Below are 22,532 nucleotides of genomic sequence, written 5' to 3'. Positions count from 1 at the left end.
AGGGCAAGCTTTTCTCAAATTAAGGGGGTAGGGGATAAGGGGGAGAGGGGTTTAGTTTAATATTATCATAATAGTAAGAACAATACTTTATATGGAGTAAATTTAAATTTTATGTAAATACAACTGGATGTGATTAGGGAAACGAGCATCATTTGCGTAGGCTGGGAAGAAGAGACATTTAACTTACAAGCAACTGTTAGAAAATACTTAAGGTCTCTTACAAGTTGAGCAGTGCTTTCTTTTGTAATCCACATAATCTTCATATGTATTTTGGATTCTGTGTCTTTCAAAGATTGTTTATCAACTTTACAAGGAATGTTTATAAATGTTCTCTAAAATATTTTATCTCTCCTCCTCCTCCTCTACTCTCCTTTCCTGAAAAATAAAGATATTGGTGCATGTTTACATCACAAAAATAGCAACATAATTAATTTTAAAAACCAGATGTGTTATTTTTAATACTAAAACTACAACTTTTCTATTTTTCTATGAAAAGGTCAACATGATTGTGTGACCATAATCAACAATTTCTTTCCTCGAGAGAGACTGGATTATTACACTAAGCCCCAGGGACTGGATAAAGAGCCAAAACTGCCCCCAAAGTTGGCAGGCCCGCTGCACAAAATTATCACCACAACGAATCTTCATCCTGTCAAGGTAGTGTGGTGTCTACCGTATTTGCTTTTTATGTAAATGTTGCTTCAGAGTTTAAACTGCTTTTATTATACACGATCATAATTGTCTTGGGTTGGGTTTTGTAGATGTAGAGCTTGCAGTGGGCTCTTTTGGCCTGTTAATTTATTGAAGGAACACTCTCCGTTGAAACCTGGAAGTGAGTGAGCGAGAGAGAAACAGACTAAAGCATCAGGAAAAGCCACGCAAAGAGATGGGTTTGCTGAAGCCTAGCTTCCACCTCATCCCACCAGGAGCTCTGGAGTGTGAGTGGCTCCAGAGAGGCAAAGGAATTCTTTTGTATTCATCAGTCTGTTGTTGGGTGGGGCCTGTCTCCAGAGGGAAAGGACAGCCTCCCACATAGTACCAAGTGAGGTGGCTCCCTTTCAATGAGGGTAGTCTCTGGAGAAAAGACCATAGTAGCTGACCCTGAGAGCCCCGGGGGCCTGGTATACACACCTGTTAAAAAGGATGTATGTGGGGGCACTAACAGCATCTATTACAATAATTGTCTTTCTAAGAAAGATTCTGAAATGTAATCAAGAGCACATTTTTAAGCTAAGTGGCTATTTGATGCCTTTAAATAACATAGTTCTTCCAGTAATTCATCAAATCAGATTTTCAAATTTCATAGGCCAACACATAAGTTCAAATGGCTTAACTGGGAAACTTCAAGAGCTATTCTGAAACATTTCACTGCTATTGTCTTCCAGATTTTAAAGATACAGGCTTTTGCTGTTGTTGTTTACACATAATTTTTTCAAAAAAATCCAGCTAAACAAGTATAATTTCCTCAATAATCATCACAGAAAACTACACAGCTACATGTGTGCTACAGTGATGAGGTCCTATTTCAATTTCAGTATCTATCACATGCCTTTACTCATAGAGTAAAGATTTGATGGTAGTTCAGAGCTGTTTAAGTGAGCAAGATAGTAAGTTGTGTCAAAAGTTAAGGTTCTTCCTTAACATAAGGCGTTACTATCATGTAGTAAAATAGATTTCCCCAGAAGTTTATTACAAAAGAAGAATCTGTGGAGTCTGCTGAGCATCATGAAAATGAGTGGACAGTTCTTATAAGGTAACTCTTTTGAAGACTGACACTCATTCAAAGATATAAGATCTAAAATGTGTATTATCTTATTACTTTGTTGATGCACCCTGTGCATCTTTCTTGAGTACTTGAAGGTTGAGAAACAAACCAAATTTACTCATTGTGTGTTCCTCCACCCAAATTAATTTTCTAGGCCCTTAAGAGAGATGACAAACTAGTAGATACCTTTCCCATCAGACAGAAAAGTGAAATCTGCTATTTTTATTTTAGAAAACTCAGAGTTTTTCTTAATATTCTAGAAGAACTGCCAGAGGCAACACTTGTGATACTAAGTGGGCAAATTCAGTTGTGAACTGCATACTCATGTTTCTAGTGGAGATTACAGAGGGCTTAGAATTTAACCTTTAAAAAATATGTATTTTCTTCTGAGTTACTGTTTCTCTCCCTCCCAGCATACCTAGGGAAAAGAGAACTCCCAAGAGAAGCATTGACCTCTGTCCATGGCACTCTCTCAGGCATGGGCTGGCTGGGATGGGGAGACAGGTTTCTGTCAGGGTACAGTATTTCTCAATGTAGAGAATGTGTGTGGTTCTATAAGACCCTTGTTCCTCCACTGCCTGAGCAATACAGGATATTCTGGCTTAGACTGACTTGAAAAAGTTCCCTGTATTTTTCTGATTCACTGTCTTTCATATCTATGTTTCTACCCCTTCAGATTGCAGTAAGGGCTTGTGGAATTTTTTTTTTTTTTTTTTTTTTTTGAGATAGGGTCTTGCTCTGTCACCCAGCCTGGAGTGCAGTGGTACTGATCTCGGCCTTCCAGGTTAAAGCGATTCTCCTGCCTCAGCCTCCTGAGTAGCTGGGATTACAGGTGCCTGCCACCATGCCTGACTAATTTTTGTATTTTGGGTAGAGACAGGGTTTCTCCATGTTGGCCAGGCTTGTGGAATAATTTTTTATGTTTACTTGGAACCCAGTCTTTCAGGGTTAAATGTCCTAATAATTATTAATACTCTACCTTCAGTTATCTTTGAAGGTATATATTTTAAGTAAATTAGATTGAGGGCGTAATTATGCAGACAATAATTTGTAAAGGTATATAGTCTGAAATAGACTACATAATATTTTTTAGAGTATAAAGGGGGCTATCCTATTATATACCTTCCTCCAGACCAGACCTTGCTTTTTGTAGGTATAAACAATCTATTCGCTCGAAACCTTTTCTTTTATCCACCCTTGGGATATAAATGCCACCCAGTTGCTTTTGTTATTGTGGCCCATTTTTATTGCTCTACCCCCTTTTTAAGCTAGCATGGCCTTTCCTATGGAGTATTATTTAAAAACTAATAACCACTGTGTAATGTTAAACAGCTTTTAAAACAAGCTCAGAAATTCTCCCCAATACACACCTCACTTTTCATTACAGTGCACCTAATATAGCTGTATTTGTGTCTAGATTAAGTGGCTGCCATAGCAATAAGGATGCATTTGTTTTCAAAAGGGACTTGGAGGATTGTGCTGATGCCCAGAATATGAAGGTTATCTAGGAGAAAAACAAAATCACAGAAAAAAATATCAGCAGAGCAGGGTCTCTAAGTGGACAGGAGGCAGATGTGCACAGAACAATCATGTCTTTGATTATTGTGATTTTCAAGCCCAGTATTGTAGATTTAGTAGTTTTTAAAAATAGGATTTAAAAAATAAAAAGAATTCGAAATGCCACTACATAAACATATTCTCAGGTAGCGATCCTTTGAATGGTAAAAATTTATCTAGTTTTTAATGCCAATAGAAATATATTTATTTGCTCCTCCTCATTAATTAATAAAAAGGATTTCCTTTGTAATATATTACTTCATAATGCTGCAGAGATTAAGGAAGGAAACAAGTACAAATATTATTCTTTTGTGTGCAGCTATGTAGCTGTTTCAATAAGCTCATGTTAATGATGTGGTTATTTGTCACTTTTCTTGGTGTATATTTGTGCTGTGTATTAAAACATAGATAAGGTCTGATGTCTCCAAACAAAAAATTATTAATCTGGGCTCTGTTTGAAATTTTTTGAAAGAATTCTCACTTGTACGTTTAAGATTCTATAGTTGATTATAAATGCCATATATAAAAATACTGATCAAACAACTTTAAATAATTACAATTAGCAGAAGTATAAACAGATAATTAATGAGTCTTTTCTTCTCCACCATAAATTGTCAAAGTATGTTTTGGTAGAGAGAGTTATCAATAAGGATTCTGATTATACTTACTTCATTAAGTCTAATAACTTATTATTAAGTGCTGGATTTTTGTAAAACACTAGATTGTGTATAAATCTAATAAATGTCAAAAAGTGAAATTGGTTTAATTTTACAAGGACATTTAATCTGTGTTAAATTTCTAATTAGAGGGCTAGCTATGGGCTTTACTAATAGATGATCTTTTTTCATGCCTAAAGAAAAGAATCTAATTCAGGAAATCTACCTGTTGTTCCCTGACATGTACAGTCCCTGGGATATTGATTTAGCTGTAACAGGTAGGTTAGCAAGTACTGACTGACTGTCTGCTCTGTGCATACAGTTGTGTCCCTGTTACATTTGTTGTGGTCTTTGTGCTCCTTAGTTCAGCTAGATCCAAGTTCTTGTCTTACAACCAGGAAGAATTAGACAGGTGGACACTGGACAGTGAGTGGAGTAAAATTTATTAAGTGAGAGGAAAGCTCTCAGCAAAGAGGGGACGCAGTGCGGGGTGGTTCCCCTACCCAAAGGCGGGAAAGTGCCCCATGTGCCTGGGTCCAGGTCCTTTTATGGACTCAGAATGGGGAGTGCATGCTGATTGGTTTGTGAGTATGTAAAAAAGGTTAAAGTGAAGACACCACTCAATGGTGGGCACAACCGTGTAGAAAACCAGTTAGGAAAGGGTAGGTGTATGTAAAATAGGTGAAGGGTGGGGATCAATCAGAAGAAATTGAGTCAAACAGGAAGACAAGTTCTCAATCCGGTTCAAGGATTTAATTTGTAGCTTGGCTTTCAGGCTTTAAACTGTCTTTGGCTTGGAAGTGGGGATTCACCGAGGACCCACCCCTATTCTCTCTAGGCATTTGGCTGCCTCCTGCCACTCTCACATTCATGTTTACATTACTGTTATGCCACCATGGATATTTACAGCAGTCCTTTGCAGACCTACTTCAAATAATCTACCCTACAACAAAGCTAATACAAAAATACTCCATATTACACTAAATTTGAGCATAATCTGTGCATACATAGGAAATGTGGGACTCATAACGTGTAAGATTTGATCATTCTAATATTTCCCCTTTAAAGTTATTTATGGCTTCCTCTTTGACCTGTTCTCATTACTGTAGATGATTGGAAGCATCTTCAGGAAAATTTCCGTAGAGAAATATAGTTAATTGGAAAGTAAAGCATATTTCATTTTTAGACTTCATTCTGAAAAAATCTCATTTTCTTGTGCTTAATAAGAATTAATGAGAATTGTAGTTCTCCTAGCCATGAAATTCTAGAGCTGAGTAATGTTAACTAAAAGTGGTTATTGCTTAATGATTTGATTCTTTATGTAAAATGTACAAATTTGCCATGTTTATCTTTAGTAAAAGTGCATTTAACAGAGACTGTAAAATCATGTGCTCTTGAGTGGCATACTGGCACTCTGGTGTAGGTAGATGATTATAACTTTGATATACAGAGTTCAAGAGATTCCACTATTTTAGGGTCTTTCTATATTAGTTCTATAAGTTCTGGGTAATTTGCATTCTAACAAATAACATAATAACTTCATGATCCTAAGGAAGGCTTTCTTTGGTAATCTTTTGAAATCAACTAAATGGACTACCTAATTTGTACGTGGACAAGTCTCTCCTTTAATACCTGAGTACACTGGGATTTCCTCTAGATCGTGATGCTTGTAAATGAGAATCCTCTGCTGACAGAAGCAGCAGCCCTGAATAAATGTTACAGAGTGATGGATTTGATTTGTGAGAAATGTATGAAGCAAAGAGACATGAATGAAGTATTGGCTATGAAAATGCATTACATAAGCTGTATCTTTCAGAAATGCATTAACTTCTTAAAAGATGGAGAGAATAAACTGGACACCTTGATCAAAAGGTACTCTTTTTACTATGTCATTTATAAAATACACTCAATTGAATATTTTTTTTAATATGAAGCCTCATTATTACGTGTTTCAAAATTAAACATTTTGGCAGCAATTGCTGTTGTTGGAATCACATTTAGTCTTTGACAAACAGAGAATAATATTATACTTATATTGAGTGATTATTCAGTTCTGTATCCTTTACTGTGATGTTTTTGTTGTTACCAGCAATTTACAGATGAGGAATCTGAGGTTTGGAGAGGTTAAATAACATGTGTAAGATCACACAGCGAGAAAGTGGCCCAAGTCCAAATTTGAGAATATTTTATGCCCTAGGTCGCAGCCCTAGATTTGTAGTGGCATCCAGGGTGTCTCTGTTACTGTACCTTGGAGAAATGTGTGTTATGCTGGTTCTCTGACCACCAGAGATCAAATTCTCTTGCATCCTTACCTAGAAAAGGGAACTAAGTCTGAAGGGTGTGGCTCTATGAGAGTTTTCATTCTTAGTACAAATAACTGACATGGTAATAAGTAACTAGCTAATCTGATAAGTGTTTAGTGTGTTTTATGGTGGTAGTCACCTTTGCATATTCATTTAATGGGCTGGAAAACCTTATAAGGCCTAGCCTAACATATAGGTTGAACAGCAATTTGAATTGAGCCCGTCATCATGATTTGAAGAGACAAAGAAAATCATAAGTAACAGAAGAAACTACTAAAAACTGTTGGGTTCAACTAGGAGAGAATGCTTAGTGATTCAACTCCAATTACTCTTTAAAAAATATCTTTCAGCTTGTTAAAAGGCCGAGCTTCTGATGGCTTTCCAGTGTATCAAGAAAAGATCATTAGAGAAAGTATCAGAAAATTTCCTTACTGTGAAGCTACACTCCTCCAGCAGCTGGTTCGAAGCATTGCTCCTGTTGAAATTGTAAGACTCCTCTTACCTAAGTTGTCTCTATCAGTAAAACCTAATTCCCACATATTGTGTTGTTAAAGGCAAGTTCTCTTTAGTATTTATTTTTATTATTTCAGAATATTTTTAGGAACAAAGGTGGAGATAGGTTTGCCTGCCAAACCTGTTCCTGTTTATTTATTTCCCATCTCACGATCCTCTTCTTACCTTATTATGGTTCATAGTTTCATAAACAGGACGTCCCTATGTTGAAATGTAGATGGTTAGGGTAGAAACTTACATTTTAAGTACATCCACTATGTAATATAGGTACACACATGTACACTTGTAGCTATATGAATTACCAGCACAAAGTCATACACTAGATGCAAGTATGAATTGATCGCCTAGGGGGATAGTGTCCAGGCAGTGGGGATGTAGTGGGATAAGCCATGGGAAGGCTCACTGTGGTTCCTGATAACAATCTCAAAGTATGCCTCAGCTTCCTATAATCCACCTTAATGCCTCTGATTAGAAAATGTCCATACTTAAAACCTATTTATACTTACCCACTATATAAGTGCATTTTGTTAACTTTATCTGTTATTTAAATTACTTACTATTCATTTGTCATATATTTTAATTTATTTGGCCTCTCCTATTTTGCGACAGAGTCTGTTTCTGTCGCCTAGGCTGGAGTGCAGTGGCACAATCTCAGCTCACTGCAACCTCCATTTCCCAGGTTCAAGCGATTCTCCTGCTTCAGCCTCCTGAGTAGCTGGGACTATAGGTGCACGCCACCACGCCCAGCTAATTTTTGTATTTTTAGTAGAGATGGGATTTCACCATGTTGACCAGGTTGGTCTCGAACTCCTGACTCAGGTGATCTACCCACCTCGGCTTCCCAAAGTGCTGGGATTACAGGCATGACCCACTGCACCCAGCCACCTTTTCTATTTTGAATAGGTTTTTGTTTACCCTATCTATACGCATTCATGCTTTTATACGTTTCAATCAAAAACTTGATCAGCTTTTGTCTATCAGGCAAGAAATTGATCCTAAGACCAGTCCCATCCTGGCTTTCTCCCTCCCTCTGGCAAATCTGGTTCCCTTCTCTGTGCCTTCTCTCTGGGTTGTTATGTCATTCTCAGTGTGGAACATCAGGGCTTCAAGTGGGCTCCAGATGCTCCTTCGTACGTTAAGAATTCACCTAGTCTGAACCATAAAATAAACAAGAAAGACCTGAGCAGACAAGACCATCTCATAAAGCTCATGCATTAACTTGTTCATGTGTGCTCCCCCTACTTTCAAGAGTTTCTTTACTCATACTTTTTAATATAGTTGGCTATTTAGTGTTTATGCTTTTGGAAGAATAAAGTTAGCAAATTATGATTTGTCAAATACAAATGTTTCTTGGCAGCACATATCAAAGCCCAACCAACCATGAATTAAATAGATGAGGGTTTATGTATTCACATATACATAGATGCCCAAAGGTAGGCAGACTAGGTCTGGCATAGTGACTTAAAAATAGTTTGGGGACCCAAGCACTTTCTCATCTTTCCCTTCCAATATTCCTTAGCTGTGTAGGTTCTCATACGCATACTTATGATCTCATGGTTACGAGGCATTTGATGTTCCTCCTCCAGCTCACATTCCTATCCCAGGCAGGCAGGAAGAGCAAAGGGGTCTATATCTGGAAAACATAAGTTCTCCCAGAAGCCCTCTGCCTGTGTCACATGACTTTCCTTAGCTACACAGGAGTCCAGGAAAATTATTTTTTTTGGCTTTTCTAAACACTGCTGCTCTGAACAAAATTACACTTCTGTTACTGAGGAAGCTGGGAGAATTGATATCAGAGAAGCAACTAGCAGTACCTGTTATGTGGGATTTCCAGCACTTACAAATGGTTGCTGACCTTTCACCTTCCTGGGAAAAAACAGAAAAACTAAAACAGCAACCCAGAGTTCTTTTAAAAAAAAAAAAAAAAAAAGCAGGTCTATATTGTGGTCAACAAGTTATCCTAGCTCCATATAATAGAATAATGTAATTAGAGTTTATAGAGTATAATTATTATTTTATTTATTTATTTATTGAGGGGAGGTCTTGCTTTGTTACCCAGGCTGGAGTACAGTGGCGCAATCTCGACTCATTACAACCTCAGTCTTCCGGGTTCAAGTGATTCTCATGTCTCAGCCTCCTGAGTAGCTGGGACTACAGGCACACACCACCATGCCCAACTAATGTTTCTGCATTTTTAGTAAAGACGGGTTTTCACCATGTTGGCCAGGCTGATCCTGAACTCCTGACCTCAAGTGATCTGCCCGCCTTGGCCTCCCAAAGTGCTGAGATTACAGGCGTGAGCCACCGTACCTGGCCTAGAGTATAATGATTAATGTTTATCCCAGTGATCTGAGTCATCAAGAAAAGGTTTATAATAAAGTTAAGATAGTATTTAATGCATTTTAGAAAGACTTTAAGCATTTTTGTTCTTTGAGAGTTTTATGTTCTTCTGTCTAGAAAACTTCATCCCAAATGCTTGTGATTGTGCGTATCACAGCCATTGTTTACTGCCTAATTGGTTTTCATATTCTGCAAGTTCTAACCCTCTGAAGTGATGCCCACCTTTTCCCCGCATACGATGGTTCTCAGGGCTGGCTGCTGTGAGCTTCACTGTGTTGTTTTCTGACAGTGCTAATGCCTGGGCCCTCCTGCTCAGCTTTTGGTTCCCTCTGCTGCGGTGGAACTCTGGCGTCTGCCTGTCTCAAGGCTCATCACAAAAGAGAATTCGTAGCACTTTCATGCTACTGGGTCTGAAAGCAGACCCAGTCATTATTATTTGTATTCAAGAAGAACATGGTAGTTTCAAAATGAGTGCTACTTTTAAAATACTTCTTGAATCTTTGAATATTTTCTTTGACTATTTGAGTATACAGAACAGTGTAGGACATTGTTACCAGGTGATATTTTTAAACCTCTATTATGTACAGTTGGTAAGATAATATAAAAACAAATATTCTTAGGAAGAAAAAGCAAATACTCAAATGAAAATGAAAATTATAAAGAGTGTCAAAATGCTGGTTTGGAACAAATGAACAAATTTGAAAAACTCAGAACAAAGAACTATTAGGAGTAGGTAAGAAAAATAGAAACGCTATGATTATTTTTTGCTAAATAGGTTTTAGTAGCATCGTCTCAGACAGATAAATGCTTACCCTTATAATTTTTTTTTTTTTTAAATACAAGGTCTTGCACTGTCACCAAGGCTGGAGTGCAGTGACATGATCTCGGCTTATTGCAACCTCTGCCTCCCGGACTCAGGTGATCCTTCTGCCTCAGCCTCCCAAGTAGCTGGGACTACAGGCGTGCCACCATGCCTGGCTAATTTTTGTATTTTCAGTAGAGTCGGGGCCTCACCAAGTTGGTCAGGCTGCTCTCAAACTCCTAACCTCAAATGATCTGCCTGCCTTGGCCTCGCTCAGTACTGGGATTACAGGCGCTAGCCACCACAACCAGCCCCTTATAATTTTCTTTGTAAAAAAAAGTTTATAGGCCAGGCACGGTGGCTCATGCCTGTAGTCCCAGCACTTTGGGAAGCCAAGGCGGGCGAACCATGAGGTCAGGAGTTCAAGACCAGCCTGGCCAACATGGTGAAATCCTGTCTCTACTAAAATTACAAAAAATTGGCCAGGTGTGGTGGCTCACACCTGTAATCCCAGCACTTTGGGAGGCCGAGGCAGGCAGATCACGAGGTCAGGAGATCAAGACCATCCTGGCTGACACGGTGAAACCCCATCTCTACTAAAAATACAAAAAAATTAGCCGGGCGTGGTGGCGGGTGCCTGTAGTCCCAGCTACTCGGGAGGCTGAGGCAGGAGAATGGCGTGAAGCCATGAAGCAAAGCTTGCATTGAGTGGAGATCACACCACTGCACTCTAGCCTGGGTGACAGAGCGAGACTCCGTCTCAAAAAAAAAAAAAAAAAAAAGTACAAAAAATTAGCTGGGCGTAGTGGCGGGCGCCTGCAATCCCAGCTACTGAGGAGGCTGAGGCAGGAGAATCGCTTGAACCTGGGAGGCGGAGGTTGCAGTGAGCCAAGATCGAGCCACTGCACCTCCAGCCGGGTGACAGAGTGGGACTCCATCTCAAAAAAATAAAAATAAATAAAAATTATAAATATTTTTTAACCTATTTTAATTTTCCATTGCCCACTAGTAATAAGTTTCACACATTTGGTTTTTCTTAATACTTTGATTCAATTGCTGCATGTGTGTTTCTTAACAAATTTGGAACATACCAATTATAATGGTGATAATTTATTTGAATTGCAAGCCAACATCAAGTAAATGAGTTTAAATATATTGTCTTTAAAATACTTAGATTGTACTAAACTTTTCAGAATTAAGACAGTTAAACATTTTTGATGTGCCCTATAATTGTCTCACGGACTATGAATATTTTCTGGATGTCAGTTCTCAGAAAAAAATTCTGCTCTGGAGTTATTGTCCTAAATCTGAAACGCTATGGGCTTACTGAATTATCCTTATTGGAAAAATACTTTTTTTCTAGATTAAGGGTGTTTTTTTCTCTTTAATTATCTGGACATATGACTGACTTTTCAAATGTTTTGTACAGAAAATGGTATATTCTAAAAGATTTTTGTCATTTTGTCTTAAAGCCTGTGTAATCTATAGCCTTAATGATTTCTTCCTTTTTGTGTCACATTGTAGGACGGCAGTGTCCGTGGGCTGATACCTCTGTAGTGTTTCCATGGTGATTTCAGAATTTGTTTTTTCTCCTCTTCATGCCCACTGTAGGGTTCTGATCCCACTGCATTCTCCGTCCTTACCCAAGCCATCACTGGCCAGGTGGGTTTTGTGGATGTGGAATTTTGCACTACCTGTGGAGAAAAGGGAGCAAGTAAAAGATGTTCAGTTTGCAAAATGGTAAGAATGGAGTTCTTTTTATTTCATTGACCTCTGGTTTAGATGCAGGCCAAGCTGATGATTGAGTTTTCATATTCTGTAAGAGTGGACATTAGTTTTCTAATAAATTCTAGTAATGAAAATATTCTATTTAATACTTAAAAAGTAGTTTTGGAAAAGAATTAATAGGATCAATATAGTTCTTTACTGTGTCTGTCTTCTGCTAAACTGCCAGTCTTCCTTTGCCTCTTTGCTGATCACCTCATGGAAAGAAAGGATATGAATGAATGAATATGAGAAAATAAGAGAAAGGTTTTCCGTGGGGCACGAGACCAAGGCTGGTGCAGATGTGAAACCTAGAATAGGACAGTTCATAAATATACATTCTTTACTCTTCTGATGTTGACTTTAATGACAGTGTCTTCATCAACATATCCTTGTAAAACTATAGTTTCTGACTGTTACCAGTCTTTAATCCCTATGGACTGTACTGCCCCCTTCTGCCAGAATTATCTTTGTAAAAGGCATATCTGATTGTGTTGTTCTCATATCCAGATACTGGACACATGCATGTGTCCGTACATTCACTTAGTCCTATAGGTAGCATCAACTGCCTGTTGACTTTAAGGTTGAAATTCTCCAGCATGTTGTATGAAACCCATTATAATCTGCTGTAACCTACTTCTTCAGCTTCATCTTGTTTAATGACTTACTTCTCTGAACCTGTTTCCTGAATTAAATGAAATTCCAGAATTAAACTATTTATATTGGTTAATTATGACTGCTTATAAAAACTCACTAAAACTCAGTGCTTAAAATGATAATCATTTAGTCTTTCTCTCACAGTTGTGGTTGGCTGTTCTCAGCTGGGGCAGTTGTGCTCCATGTGACTCTCATCCTTCTTGTACTAGCAGGCTAGGCTGAGCATGTTGTCATGGCAATAGCAAAGGTACACATGGGCAGGTAGAAACACAGAAGACCTCTCAAGGACTAGCCTTGAAATTGCCATGTTGTTTCATGCTGTTGGTCGAAACAAATTACATGGCCCAATCTGAAGTCAAGTCTCCTCCCCTTCAGTGCAGAGAACTTTGAAATCATGTGAGAAAGTGTATGAATGCAAGGATGAATGAAGAATTGGGGCCAATAATACAATATATGTATAAGGGCCTACCACAGTGCTTAGCATATAATAAGTGTTTAATAACATTCATTCCCGTCTCCTTTCCACCCCTACTTGCAAAAATATAAGGCCATTTACAAAAACTTCTTGCTGTTCTTGAACGTATCATTCATTTCCCTGTTCCTGCATTTTTGTACTAGATATTTTCTCCAGTTAGAATTCTTCTTTCCCATTTTTCTGTCTACCTTGACTCACCACAGCTAGAGTGAGTTGCTGCTTCCTCTGTGCCTCCATCACTCTTACATCCTGTACTGTGTTAAGAAATTATGTATTTAGGTGCCTGCCTCTCTCCCTTCTTCCATATCTTTCTTTTTCTTGATGCTAGCTACCTTTGGGACAACTGTATCTTCCTTGTCATTGTACTGTACCAATTCTGGCACATAGCGGGTTCATAATAAGCTATTTGCTAAAGTCTTTGGTAGACTGTTTGTTATATATTCATTATTGTTTTAAAGTAAAGCTACAAACTATAAATCTAAATCAATACACAGATACTGTGTTAGGCCGTTCTTACATTGCTATGAAGAAATACTTGAGACTGGGTCATTTATAAAGAAAAGAGGTTTAATGGGCTCACGGTTCTGAAGGTGTACAGGAAGCATGGTGTGGGCATCTGCTCAGCTTCTGGTGAGGTCTCAGGAAGCCTTCAATTATGGTGGAAGGTGAAGGGGGAGCAGGCATGTCACATGGCAGGAGCTGGAGCAAGAGGAGGTGGGGGAGTTGCCACATACTTTTGAACAACCAGATCTTGTAAGAACTCACTCAGTATTGTGAGGACAGCACCAAGGGAAGGGTGCTAAACTGTTCATGAGAAAACCGCCCCCATGATCCTATCACCTCCCACTAGGCCCCACCTCCAACATTTGGGATCACAATTCAGTATGAGATTCAGAGGGGACAGCATCCAAACTATATCAACCACGTATTATGGTTTTAAAATAAAGTATGGAAAATGACATTTTTATAGCTTAGTTCTTGGTTTAGTCATAGTTAGGAAATCATACAACCCAAGCTCTGGAAATGAAAATAAACCAACAATTGCTTTCAGGTAATATATTGTGATCAAACCTGCCAGAAAACACACTGGTTTACTCATAAGAAAATCTGTAAGAATCTGAAGGACATTTACGAAAAGCAACAGTTGGAGTCTGCCAAAGAAAAGAGACAAGAGGAAAACCGTATGTATATAAAAATCGAGTTCACTCTGCTTTTTAGTGGAGAGAGAGATGATAGGTGATCTTAACACACTGAAACTGCATCTTCTCTGGAAGCCATAGGAGCTCAGGAGTGACCAATGTAAGAATCACATTTAAATTTAAATGTGTCCCGTTTTTAAGTTCTTAGGATATAGTCAGCCTAGACATCACTGGAAAACAGAGACATCAAATTCTGAGGGATGTAGCTTATTTCATATTTTACATTCTAGCTTAGGTGACTGCCCTGGAACAATGGGACTCTTAATGGGTATTAACTTATATTCTGCTCATGAAGGATTTTAAAGTCTTTGAATAAGGGAATTAATTAAATTTCCACTAATGGCTACCAGAAGATTTTAAGGGTGGAAGCCTTTAAATTCCTTAATTAAATTTCAGAACTACAGGTGAAATTACAGAGTATATTTATAAATCATTCATTAAATTGCAGATCTAATATACAGATCAAATTTCTACAAGTGTCAGAGCAGTGAATTTTGTATTATTTTTTTCTCCATCCCTCTTGAGGTTTTGTGACCCATTTTCATCAGAAATAGTGAGTTGCTTCAGCAGTGATTATCAGATTGGAGAGGAGAACTGCCCCCACCCTCATGCCTCATTCCAGAGAATATATCATATGTTCTGGGGGAGTGCATGTAATTTGAAAAAGATGCCTCGGTTATTCTGATACCAGGCATTTCTGCCTCCATCTCTCAAGGAACCATATCCCCTTTACTACTGGGTTGAGATATACTCTCAGTGGAATTAAATGGTTTGTACACAATTAAACCATTTATCCTTAAGAGAATAGTCAGGCTTTCTGACTGCCATGCCTTCTCATGTTTTCTTGACCAAACTTTTTTATTCTATGTGCTAAGGACAGAAAGTAACAAATGTTCATTACTAACACACCATTGAGGGAGAATAAGATTGTCAGTAGAATGGGCACTCCCAGTTGTTAAGCATCATTCATGCACCAAACACTGCTCTAAATGTTACAGACAACTGTATTCTTCACCAATGTAGGATAGCCTTTATTACCTACATATTATAGACAAGGGAAACAACTTCATGCAGGCAATTACCTCTCCAAGGACATCAAACAAATTCACAGAAAAGCTGTATTCAAATACAGGCTTTGTCAAATCCCAAGCAACAGTCTTGATTTAGAGATGGCTTTGGAGCCAGAGGCCTGAGTTCAAATGCTGGTTCTGCTGTTTCACTAGCCAGGAAACTCGCAGCAAGTTACCAAACCTCTCTCTTCTCAGTTTTCTCATTTGTAAAATAATGTTAGCGATGACAGTAGAGATACTAATATACCTCATGTAGTTGATAGGAAGATTAAATAATACATGTAAAGCATTGAGAAGAGTGTCTGACACATGGTAGGAACAAAATAACTTTTTCTTTTTTTAATCAGACGGCAAACTTGATGTCAATTCTAACTGTGTTAATGAAGAGCAACCAGAGGCTGAAGTAGGTATCTCTCAAAAGGATTCCAATCCTGAAGATTCCGGGGAAGGAAAGAAAGAATCTCTTGAAAGCGAAGCTGAGTTGGAAGGCTTACAGGATGCTCCTGCAGGGCCACAGGTGTCTGAGGAGTAAAAGCCAGAGCAAGTGCCAGTGTGGATGGTCCTCACCCTGCAAGAAGCTGGAAAACTCATGGGAAGGCATTGTCCTCGCCTTGTTATACCTGCGTGGCACCATGGCAGGATTCCACATTTCATAGAATAGAGGTTTTCAAGCAAACCCCTGTTGACCATGCCCTAATTTCCTATTGATTTCTGTTCTATAATTGAATGGATATTCCTATGGAAAATTTTTTGTTTCAAAATACAGGAAAAACATTCCTATTCCCTTTCTGAGGCTGGCTTTCCAGCAATTGTTTCAAAGGAAAATAGATCCCCTTAAAGAAAAAATACAGGCTTTAGGGAACAAAGGGACAAGCAGAACAGGTGTGGAAGAGAAATTTTCAGGAAGGGAAAAATTTATAGCTACAGAGGGTAGTTAGAAAAATCATAACTTATATGTGAATAAAATACATATAAACAGCATTTACTGTAGTGGCATTCTACTTATTAAGATGCAATGAAATGAAGAAAAGCTTTATGTTCAAGGACCTTTGCCATAGTTCAGCTAATTGTAGTTTTATATAGAAATGATCCTGAACACTCTGAACTTGACGTAGTCCTGCGGTGATATTCTATCTGCAGTATTTGTACCTCCAGAATGGCAGATCCTTCAGCAGGAACAAAGGCATATTGACGGTTCTCTCAGCATATGCATTAAAAAAGGTACTTCCTGAAACTTTTGATTCAATAATGACTAAACATACTATGTACACAATTACTGTAAGGCTAATTCACGTGCCATACTCCACCTGAAAGCCTGAGTAATCTTGCTGTAAGCTTTTCACGGAGCACTTCCTTTCCAGAAACTGATTTGTAACTCATTTAGAGAATGTCCTGGCGTCAGTTTTTAGCATATGTGGTATTTAAACAGAGCTAGAATGTGATGTCTGAAGATAATGCTGCATTTCTAAGTTTCTTGTGTGGATTTTAAAATAAATTGTGCCTACAAATATAAACAACTCATCTTGTTTTATAATTTGTTGGGGAGTGGCAAATATTAGAGAAGTATTAGAGAACTTAAAAAATAATAGGGAACTTGACAAATATTGGAGAACAGCAAAGTAATAATTATTTTAATATGTACAATTGCAGAACAAAATGACTAGAATTCTCACCTCACTTTGCTGATCAAATTCTATCTTGTGGATTTTGTTTGTTTGTTTGTTTTTGTTTTGAAATGGAGTTTGGCTCTTGTCGCCCACACGGGAGTGAAATGGCACTCTCTCAAGCTCACTGTGACCTCCGCCTCTCAGGTTCAAGTGACTCTCCTGCCTCAGCCTCCTGAGTAGCTGGGATTACAGGTGCCCGCCACCATGCCCAGTTAATTTTTGTACTTTTTTTTGTTTGTTTTGAGACAGAGTCTCGCTCTGTTGTCCAGACTGGAGTGCAGTGGCGCAATCTCGGCTCACTGCAAGCTCCGCCTCCCCAGTTCACGCCAGCTAATTTTTTGCATTTTTAGTAGAGACGGGGGTTTCATCACGTGAGCCAGGATGGTCTCGATCTCCTGACGTCGTGATCCACCCACTTCGGCCTCCCAAAGTGCTGGGATTACAGGCATAAGCCACTGCGCCCGGCCATTTTCGTATTTTTAGTAGAGATGGGGTTTCACCATATTGGCCAGGCTAGTCTCAAACTCCTGACCTTAGGTGATCCACCCGCCTCGGCTTCCCAAAACGCTGGGATTACAGGCATGAGCCACTGTGCCCAGCCTATCTTGTGGATTTTTATCTTCCTGACACTCCATTATTTTTTTCCTAGCCCAAACATATACCCTATACCACACACACCCTATACCATGCTGGCTCTAGGATGACTTTGAGTAAATTCAATGTTGAGGGTTAACTGGTTAGGAATTCAGCAAGCAAATTTAGACTGAATTTGTTAATCCTGACAAGCCTCCCTCAGAAAAAAATAAAATCATTCATCCGAGTACTTCATCTATACACACACTGATGAACATTTATCTTTAGGTAGTAAAGGAGCCCTACCAGCCCTCGCTCTCCCACTGACATGCTTTTTACCTGACTTCCCGGATTTTAGTGATTTTTTGTAATGTTTGTGTTACCATCAATTCTCCTTTTCTTCACCCCACTCTGTCATATGCTGTGGAGGACTCTGGCAAGAGGGCATGGCCCCTGTCTTTGCATACCATGGAGGGGTGTGGAAAAGCAGAAGAAATTGTCAGCCACTAAACTGAGTTATTTCCCTGCTCTGCATTAGCTGCAAAAAAAGAACATACATTTGGGGGAAAAAAGGCAGGCAGGTTTTATTCCTGTCCAGGAATGGAAAAGGAGAGAGCTCTTGCTCTAAAGACACCTTCCTCCCAAGCTGTGGGAAGCTGGGGAACTTTAAGGAGTTAGATGTTCGGTGGAAGATAGGTAAGCATATTCAGAGAGGAACTCCAGATGTACAGGCATAGATCATAAACGTGTCTCCATACACCCCACATTCAGAAAAGGCAGCGATTCTCCTCTGGGTGAGAAGCTTAGCGTTATAATGATATGCTAATGATCTAAAGGTAGCAAGGAGTCTCTGCTTCTGGTTTGCTGAGTTTCACTCAGGCCTTATCTTCTTGTAGTAATTGGCGAAGGGTCCTGAAACTCCTGGACCACAAGGAGTCCTTTTAAGCAGGCTTAAAAGGACTTTAAGTAAAAGAGACTAGAAAAAAAAAAGCTGTTTAAGAAAATAATGAGCTTCCTCAGCTGTATCTCCTGGACTTCCCTGGTAACAGAATTAGGAAAATAAATAGCAGTGGCAACGTAGAGGTACTTTTCTCCTTTATTGTCACGAATTACTAAATGAATCAGAACTAACAGAGCTGGCATGAATAGGAACTTTAACACTGGACAAAGAGAAATTCAAGCATAAGCCATATCAGTATCAAAAATTTCCTTAGATGTATGTTAAGAAAGGGGTGGTCAGAAAATGGGGTTGGTTCTGATTATCATAAATTATCTAAAACAGCATTTTCCATTATAATACCAACAGAACACGTGGTCATCTTATTTTTTTCCCATGTTGAATTGTTTTCAATATGCTATCAAAAAACTCTTCTCAAACAAAAATAGGACCTAAAGGATTTTGAATACTCTTACTATTCCAATACTTCTGGTACCTAGAGCTGATTGTAATACAATATTGAATTGGCCAGTTAGTTTAAGAAATCAGATTCTGCTTTTTAATTCGGTAGATAATAATAATAGCTAACAGTGAAAGTTACTCCGTCCCTGAAATAATTTTGTATAATATTCACAATGACCCTGTGAATTAGACTTTATCCAGTAGCACAGATGAGGAACTTTAAACAGGTTGCCTAATTTATCCAAAATTGTAGAGCTGGTGCTTGGCGAGGTCTGCAGTTTTAACTAGTACATTGTACATTCTTAACATGTTAACCTCACTGTAGTATCCCTGCAGCCAGAAGATCATACAGGGTTGAAGACAAGCTGTTATTTTACAGGGTGTAATGGATATTCCCAAGGCCCTTAAAAAAAAAATAATCACTGTTTTTGGTCAACTTTCATATATTTGAGTTTACTTGAGTTTAAATGTTATTGAGTATAAAACATCATAGAAATTCTCTCTCTCTCTCTTTTTTTTTTTTTTTTTTTTTTTTTTTTAGACAGAACCTCACTCTATCCCCCAGGCTGGAGTGCAGTGGTGCAATCTCAACTCACTGCAGCCTCCGCCTCCTGGGTTCAAGAGATTCTCGTGCCTCAGCCTCCTGAGTAGCTGGGACTATGGGCGCCTGCCACCATGATGGGATAATTTATGTATTTGTTTTAGTAGAGAAGGGGTTTCACTGTGTTGGCCAGGCTGGTCTCAAACTCCTGACTTTAGGTGATCCGCCCACCTTGGCCTCCGAAAGTGCCGGGATTACAGGCATGAGCCACCACACCTGGCCAGAAATTCTTATAGTGGATATTCTTGCAGTGTTTTCATCTTCTGGGGATCCTGTCTCCCCCACTTCTGAAGCAAATTAGTGCCCTTCTTGAGTGGAAACTGGCTCTTCCCTTTTAGGTGGTTTTATGGTTGTTGCCAGCAGTGATTGGCCTCCTAGGTCACAATGAAGACAATCAGAGCAATTCCCAGAGATTTTTTTCATTCCTGAAGTTGAAGAACAGGGGCTTTTATTATTATTTTTATTTGTTTCTCCTTTGGAGAGATTGTAAAGTACAAGGATTTGGCTTCAGAACTGAGGCCATGACCCCTGACATGTGAAGGCACCTGAAAATGCAGTTATTAAATGGACACCAGCGAGACGGGGATACAGAGAGGAAACGCTTATTTGAGCTGTCGAATCCAGTGGGCTCTGACAGAGTCCACACTTGGGGTTTACAAGGTCTGCTTACATGAGCAAATACATTTCCCATTTGGATTTCTGTCACTTAGAACCAAAGATTCCTTATTAATAATGTGGCAACTAGAAAACAAAAGCAAATTTCAAAAGTTAAATACATACAAATACAGGTAAAAGAAAAATGAAGGCATATAACTTGAATTTTATGATTATATTCTCTTAGAAAATTAACAATGGCAGTTCAAATTTCAAATTAGATTTAAGTACTAACCTCTGATTATCTTGTCCAAATTCCTACCCAAGGGGTCTGGGGAGTCATGCCCTACAAATCATGGATTCTCATCAGATGGGTTTTATTTGACCTTGTATATCGTGACTCGCTTTTCAATCTGACTGTGGCATAACATTATGAGACAAGGAAAAAATATTTAACCGCAAAATATATTTCCTTGCTATGCCTTGAAATTGCCCTGCGAAGTGTTTTGTGGAAAGGATCCACATTCTATAGAGAATCCCCTTCCCCCTTTGTTTTCCTTCCTTTCTTTCCAGATCCAGGAGATAATCAACTAAGAGCCAAGCACCCCTTTAGGTCTGATAAGAAACGTTTTACAACCTGCTCTCTCTCTCTCTGAAGTCTGCTATCTGAGAGATTCCTCCTCACAGCCCAATAAAACTTGGTCTCCACAATCCTTTATCTGTAACCTGAACATTCCCTTCTATGGATCCCAGGTCTTTAGACAAACTCAACCAATTGTCAACCAGAAAATGTTTAAGTTTACCTATAGCCTGGAAGTTCCCCGCTTTGAGTTGTCCTGCCTTTCTGAACCAAACCAATGTATTTCTGAAATGTGTCTGATTGAGGTCTCATGCCTCTCTAAAATAAATAAAATCAAGCTGTGCCCCAACCACCTTGGGCACGTGGTCTCAGGACCTCCTGAGGGCTGTGTCACAGGCCATGTTCACTCATATTTGGCTTAGAATAAATCTCTTTAAATATTTTACAGAGTTTGACTCTTTGGGTTGACAGATTGCAGTTATTTTTGTTGGAAAGAAAACGAACACAAAGTATTTTTCCACCTATTTACTGATGTTTATTTTGAAAAAAAAACTTTATTTAAAATTGGAATAGGGCATGTTTATGTAAATTTTGATAATATCGAAGCATCATTTCTATGGACAAAGACAATATCTTAATTTAGTAAAAAGAAATTTTCTTCTTCTCATAATTATTTCAGTAGATGAGCAGATTTTTCCCCCAAAGGTAGCTCTAGCCTGGTTCGAAGTGCTGGTTGTATATATCCTTTAAAGTCCTAGTTTTATAAATAGCCAAAGGCAAATGGTGATCATACTTTGCATAGAATAAATCAGGTAGCTACATAATTGACCATTTCAGAGCAATGTAGCTAGCTAATTCAAGTACTCACACGAAACCACTTTATCTGATGATTCCAAATGGTTAAGATTTTAATGTGAAAAAAATAATCCCAGGAGAAACCATGAGAGAATTCTTTATGACTTTAGCATGAAGGAGGCCTTCATAAATATACTAAACCCAGAAACCACAAAAGGAAACAAATTCAGCTACATTTAAAACATAATCTGAATACTTCTGCTCCTGGGAAGGTGGAGTAGACACACTTTTCACTATTCTTCCCACTAAGGAAAGCTAAAACCCCCGAAAAATTGTATATAAAACAAATATAAGAAGACTGTGAAAGTTGGAGAGGAGGTAGACTGGCTAGGGATCCTGGACCCAGGGTTCCACGTAGCAACACCTGCTGAGTTCTCCGGGTTTTCTTCCTGCCTCATGGAGCCCAGACTTGGAGCTGAAGAAGCTGGAAACATGGAAAACACCAACAGCTACAGACTTAAAAAAGTCCCAACAAAGGCCTGTCAGTCTGCCAGCCTGTCCTGTGGATATCCAACTCAAGATTGCAGCATCAACTCACACCTGAAGTTCTGGCTTCCCTACAAACTTTGAACTTGCCAGTCCCCACAATGGCATAAGCCAGTTCCTTAAAATGAATGTCTAGTTCTAGATATGCGTGTATTCTACTGGTTCTGTTTCTCTGGAGAAGCCTACTAATAGATCATTTGTCTTAGTCAATTCAAGCTGCTGTTACAGATTACCATAGACTGGGTGGTTAAAACTACAAATACTTATTACTCACAGTTTTGGAGTCTGGAAGTCTGAGATCAGGTTTCCAGCAGGATTGAGTTCTTGGTGAACATCCTCTTCCTGGTCTACAGAGTACTGTGTTACTTAAGTGGAAAAAGTAGGGTGAGCTGGTTCTCTGGCCTCTTCTTTTAGGGGACTAACTCATGAGGGCTCCACCCTCATGACCTATTTACCTCCTAAAGGCTCCATCTCCAAATATCATCACAATGGGGATTAGAATTCAACATAGGAGTTTTGGGAGGACACAAACATTCAGTCCATAACACCAAGTACAGTCCACAAGCAGCACAACTGCCCTTGGGATTAGTAATAGCTAATAGTTAGTAATAGCTAACATATATGGAGTACTTTAAGAAAGACAGTCTACCTAGCACTTGACATACATTATCTAACT

At 38.8% G+C, this 22,532-nt stretch overlaps 1 protein-coding gene and 1 long non-coding RNA gene across 3 annotated transcripts in view; one reads left to right on the top strand and one right to left on the bottom strand.

Annotated features, from left to right (window-relative positions):
- Positions 1–16,615, top strand: part of ANKMY2 (ankyrin repeat and MYND domain containing 2) — a 49,462-nt gene extending 32,847 nt beyond the window's left edge. Inside the window, exons 5-10 of the mRNA XM_004045129.4 lie at positions 497–657; positions 5,636–5,850; positions 6,632–6,767; positions 11,548–11,676; positions 13,884–14,013; positions 15,449–16,615. Of these exons, the coding sequence (XP_004045177.2) occupies positions 497–657; positions 5,636–5,850; positions 6,632–6,767; positions 11,548–11,676; positions 13,884–14,013; positions 15,449–15,633 (956 nt within the window). The 3' untranslated portion in view covers positions 15,634–16,615. The remainder of the gene's footprint in view (positions 1–496; positions 658–5,635; positions 5,851–6,631; positions 6,768–11,547; positions 11,677–13,883; positions 14,014–15,448) is intronic.
- LOC129523776 (uncharacterized) lies at positions 242–22,296 on the bottom strand. Of its 2 annotated transcripts, none has more exons than XR_008667384.2 (4): positions 22,131–22,296; positions 13,413–13,531; positions 11,486–11,630; positions 242–375 (listed from the first exon to the last, which is right to left on the bottom strand). It is a non-coding gene; the product is annotated as an uncharacterized lncRNA (long non-coding RNA). The 2 variants fall into 2 exon arrangements; XR_008667387.2 differs by lacking the exon at positions 242–375 and adding an exon at positions 3,190–3,269.
- Positions 22,297–22,532: the final 236 nt, after the last annotated feature.

The sequence above is a fragment of the Gorilla gorilla genome, chromosome 6 (assembly GCF_029281585.2).
Source record: "Gorilla gorilla gorilla isolate KB3781 chromosome 6, NHGRI_mGorGor1-v2.1_pri, whole genome shotgun sequence".
Lineage (NCBI taxonomy): Eukaryota > Metazoa > Chordata > Mammalia > Primates > Hominidae > Gorilla > Gorilla gorilla.
The sequence above is the reverse complement of the archived record's forward strand: the minus strand, read 5'-3'. Positions and strand labels throughout refer to the sequence as shown.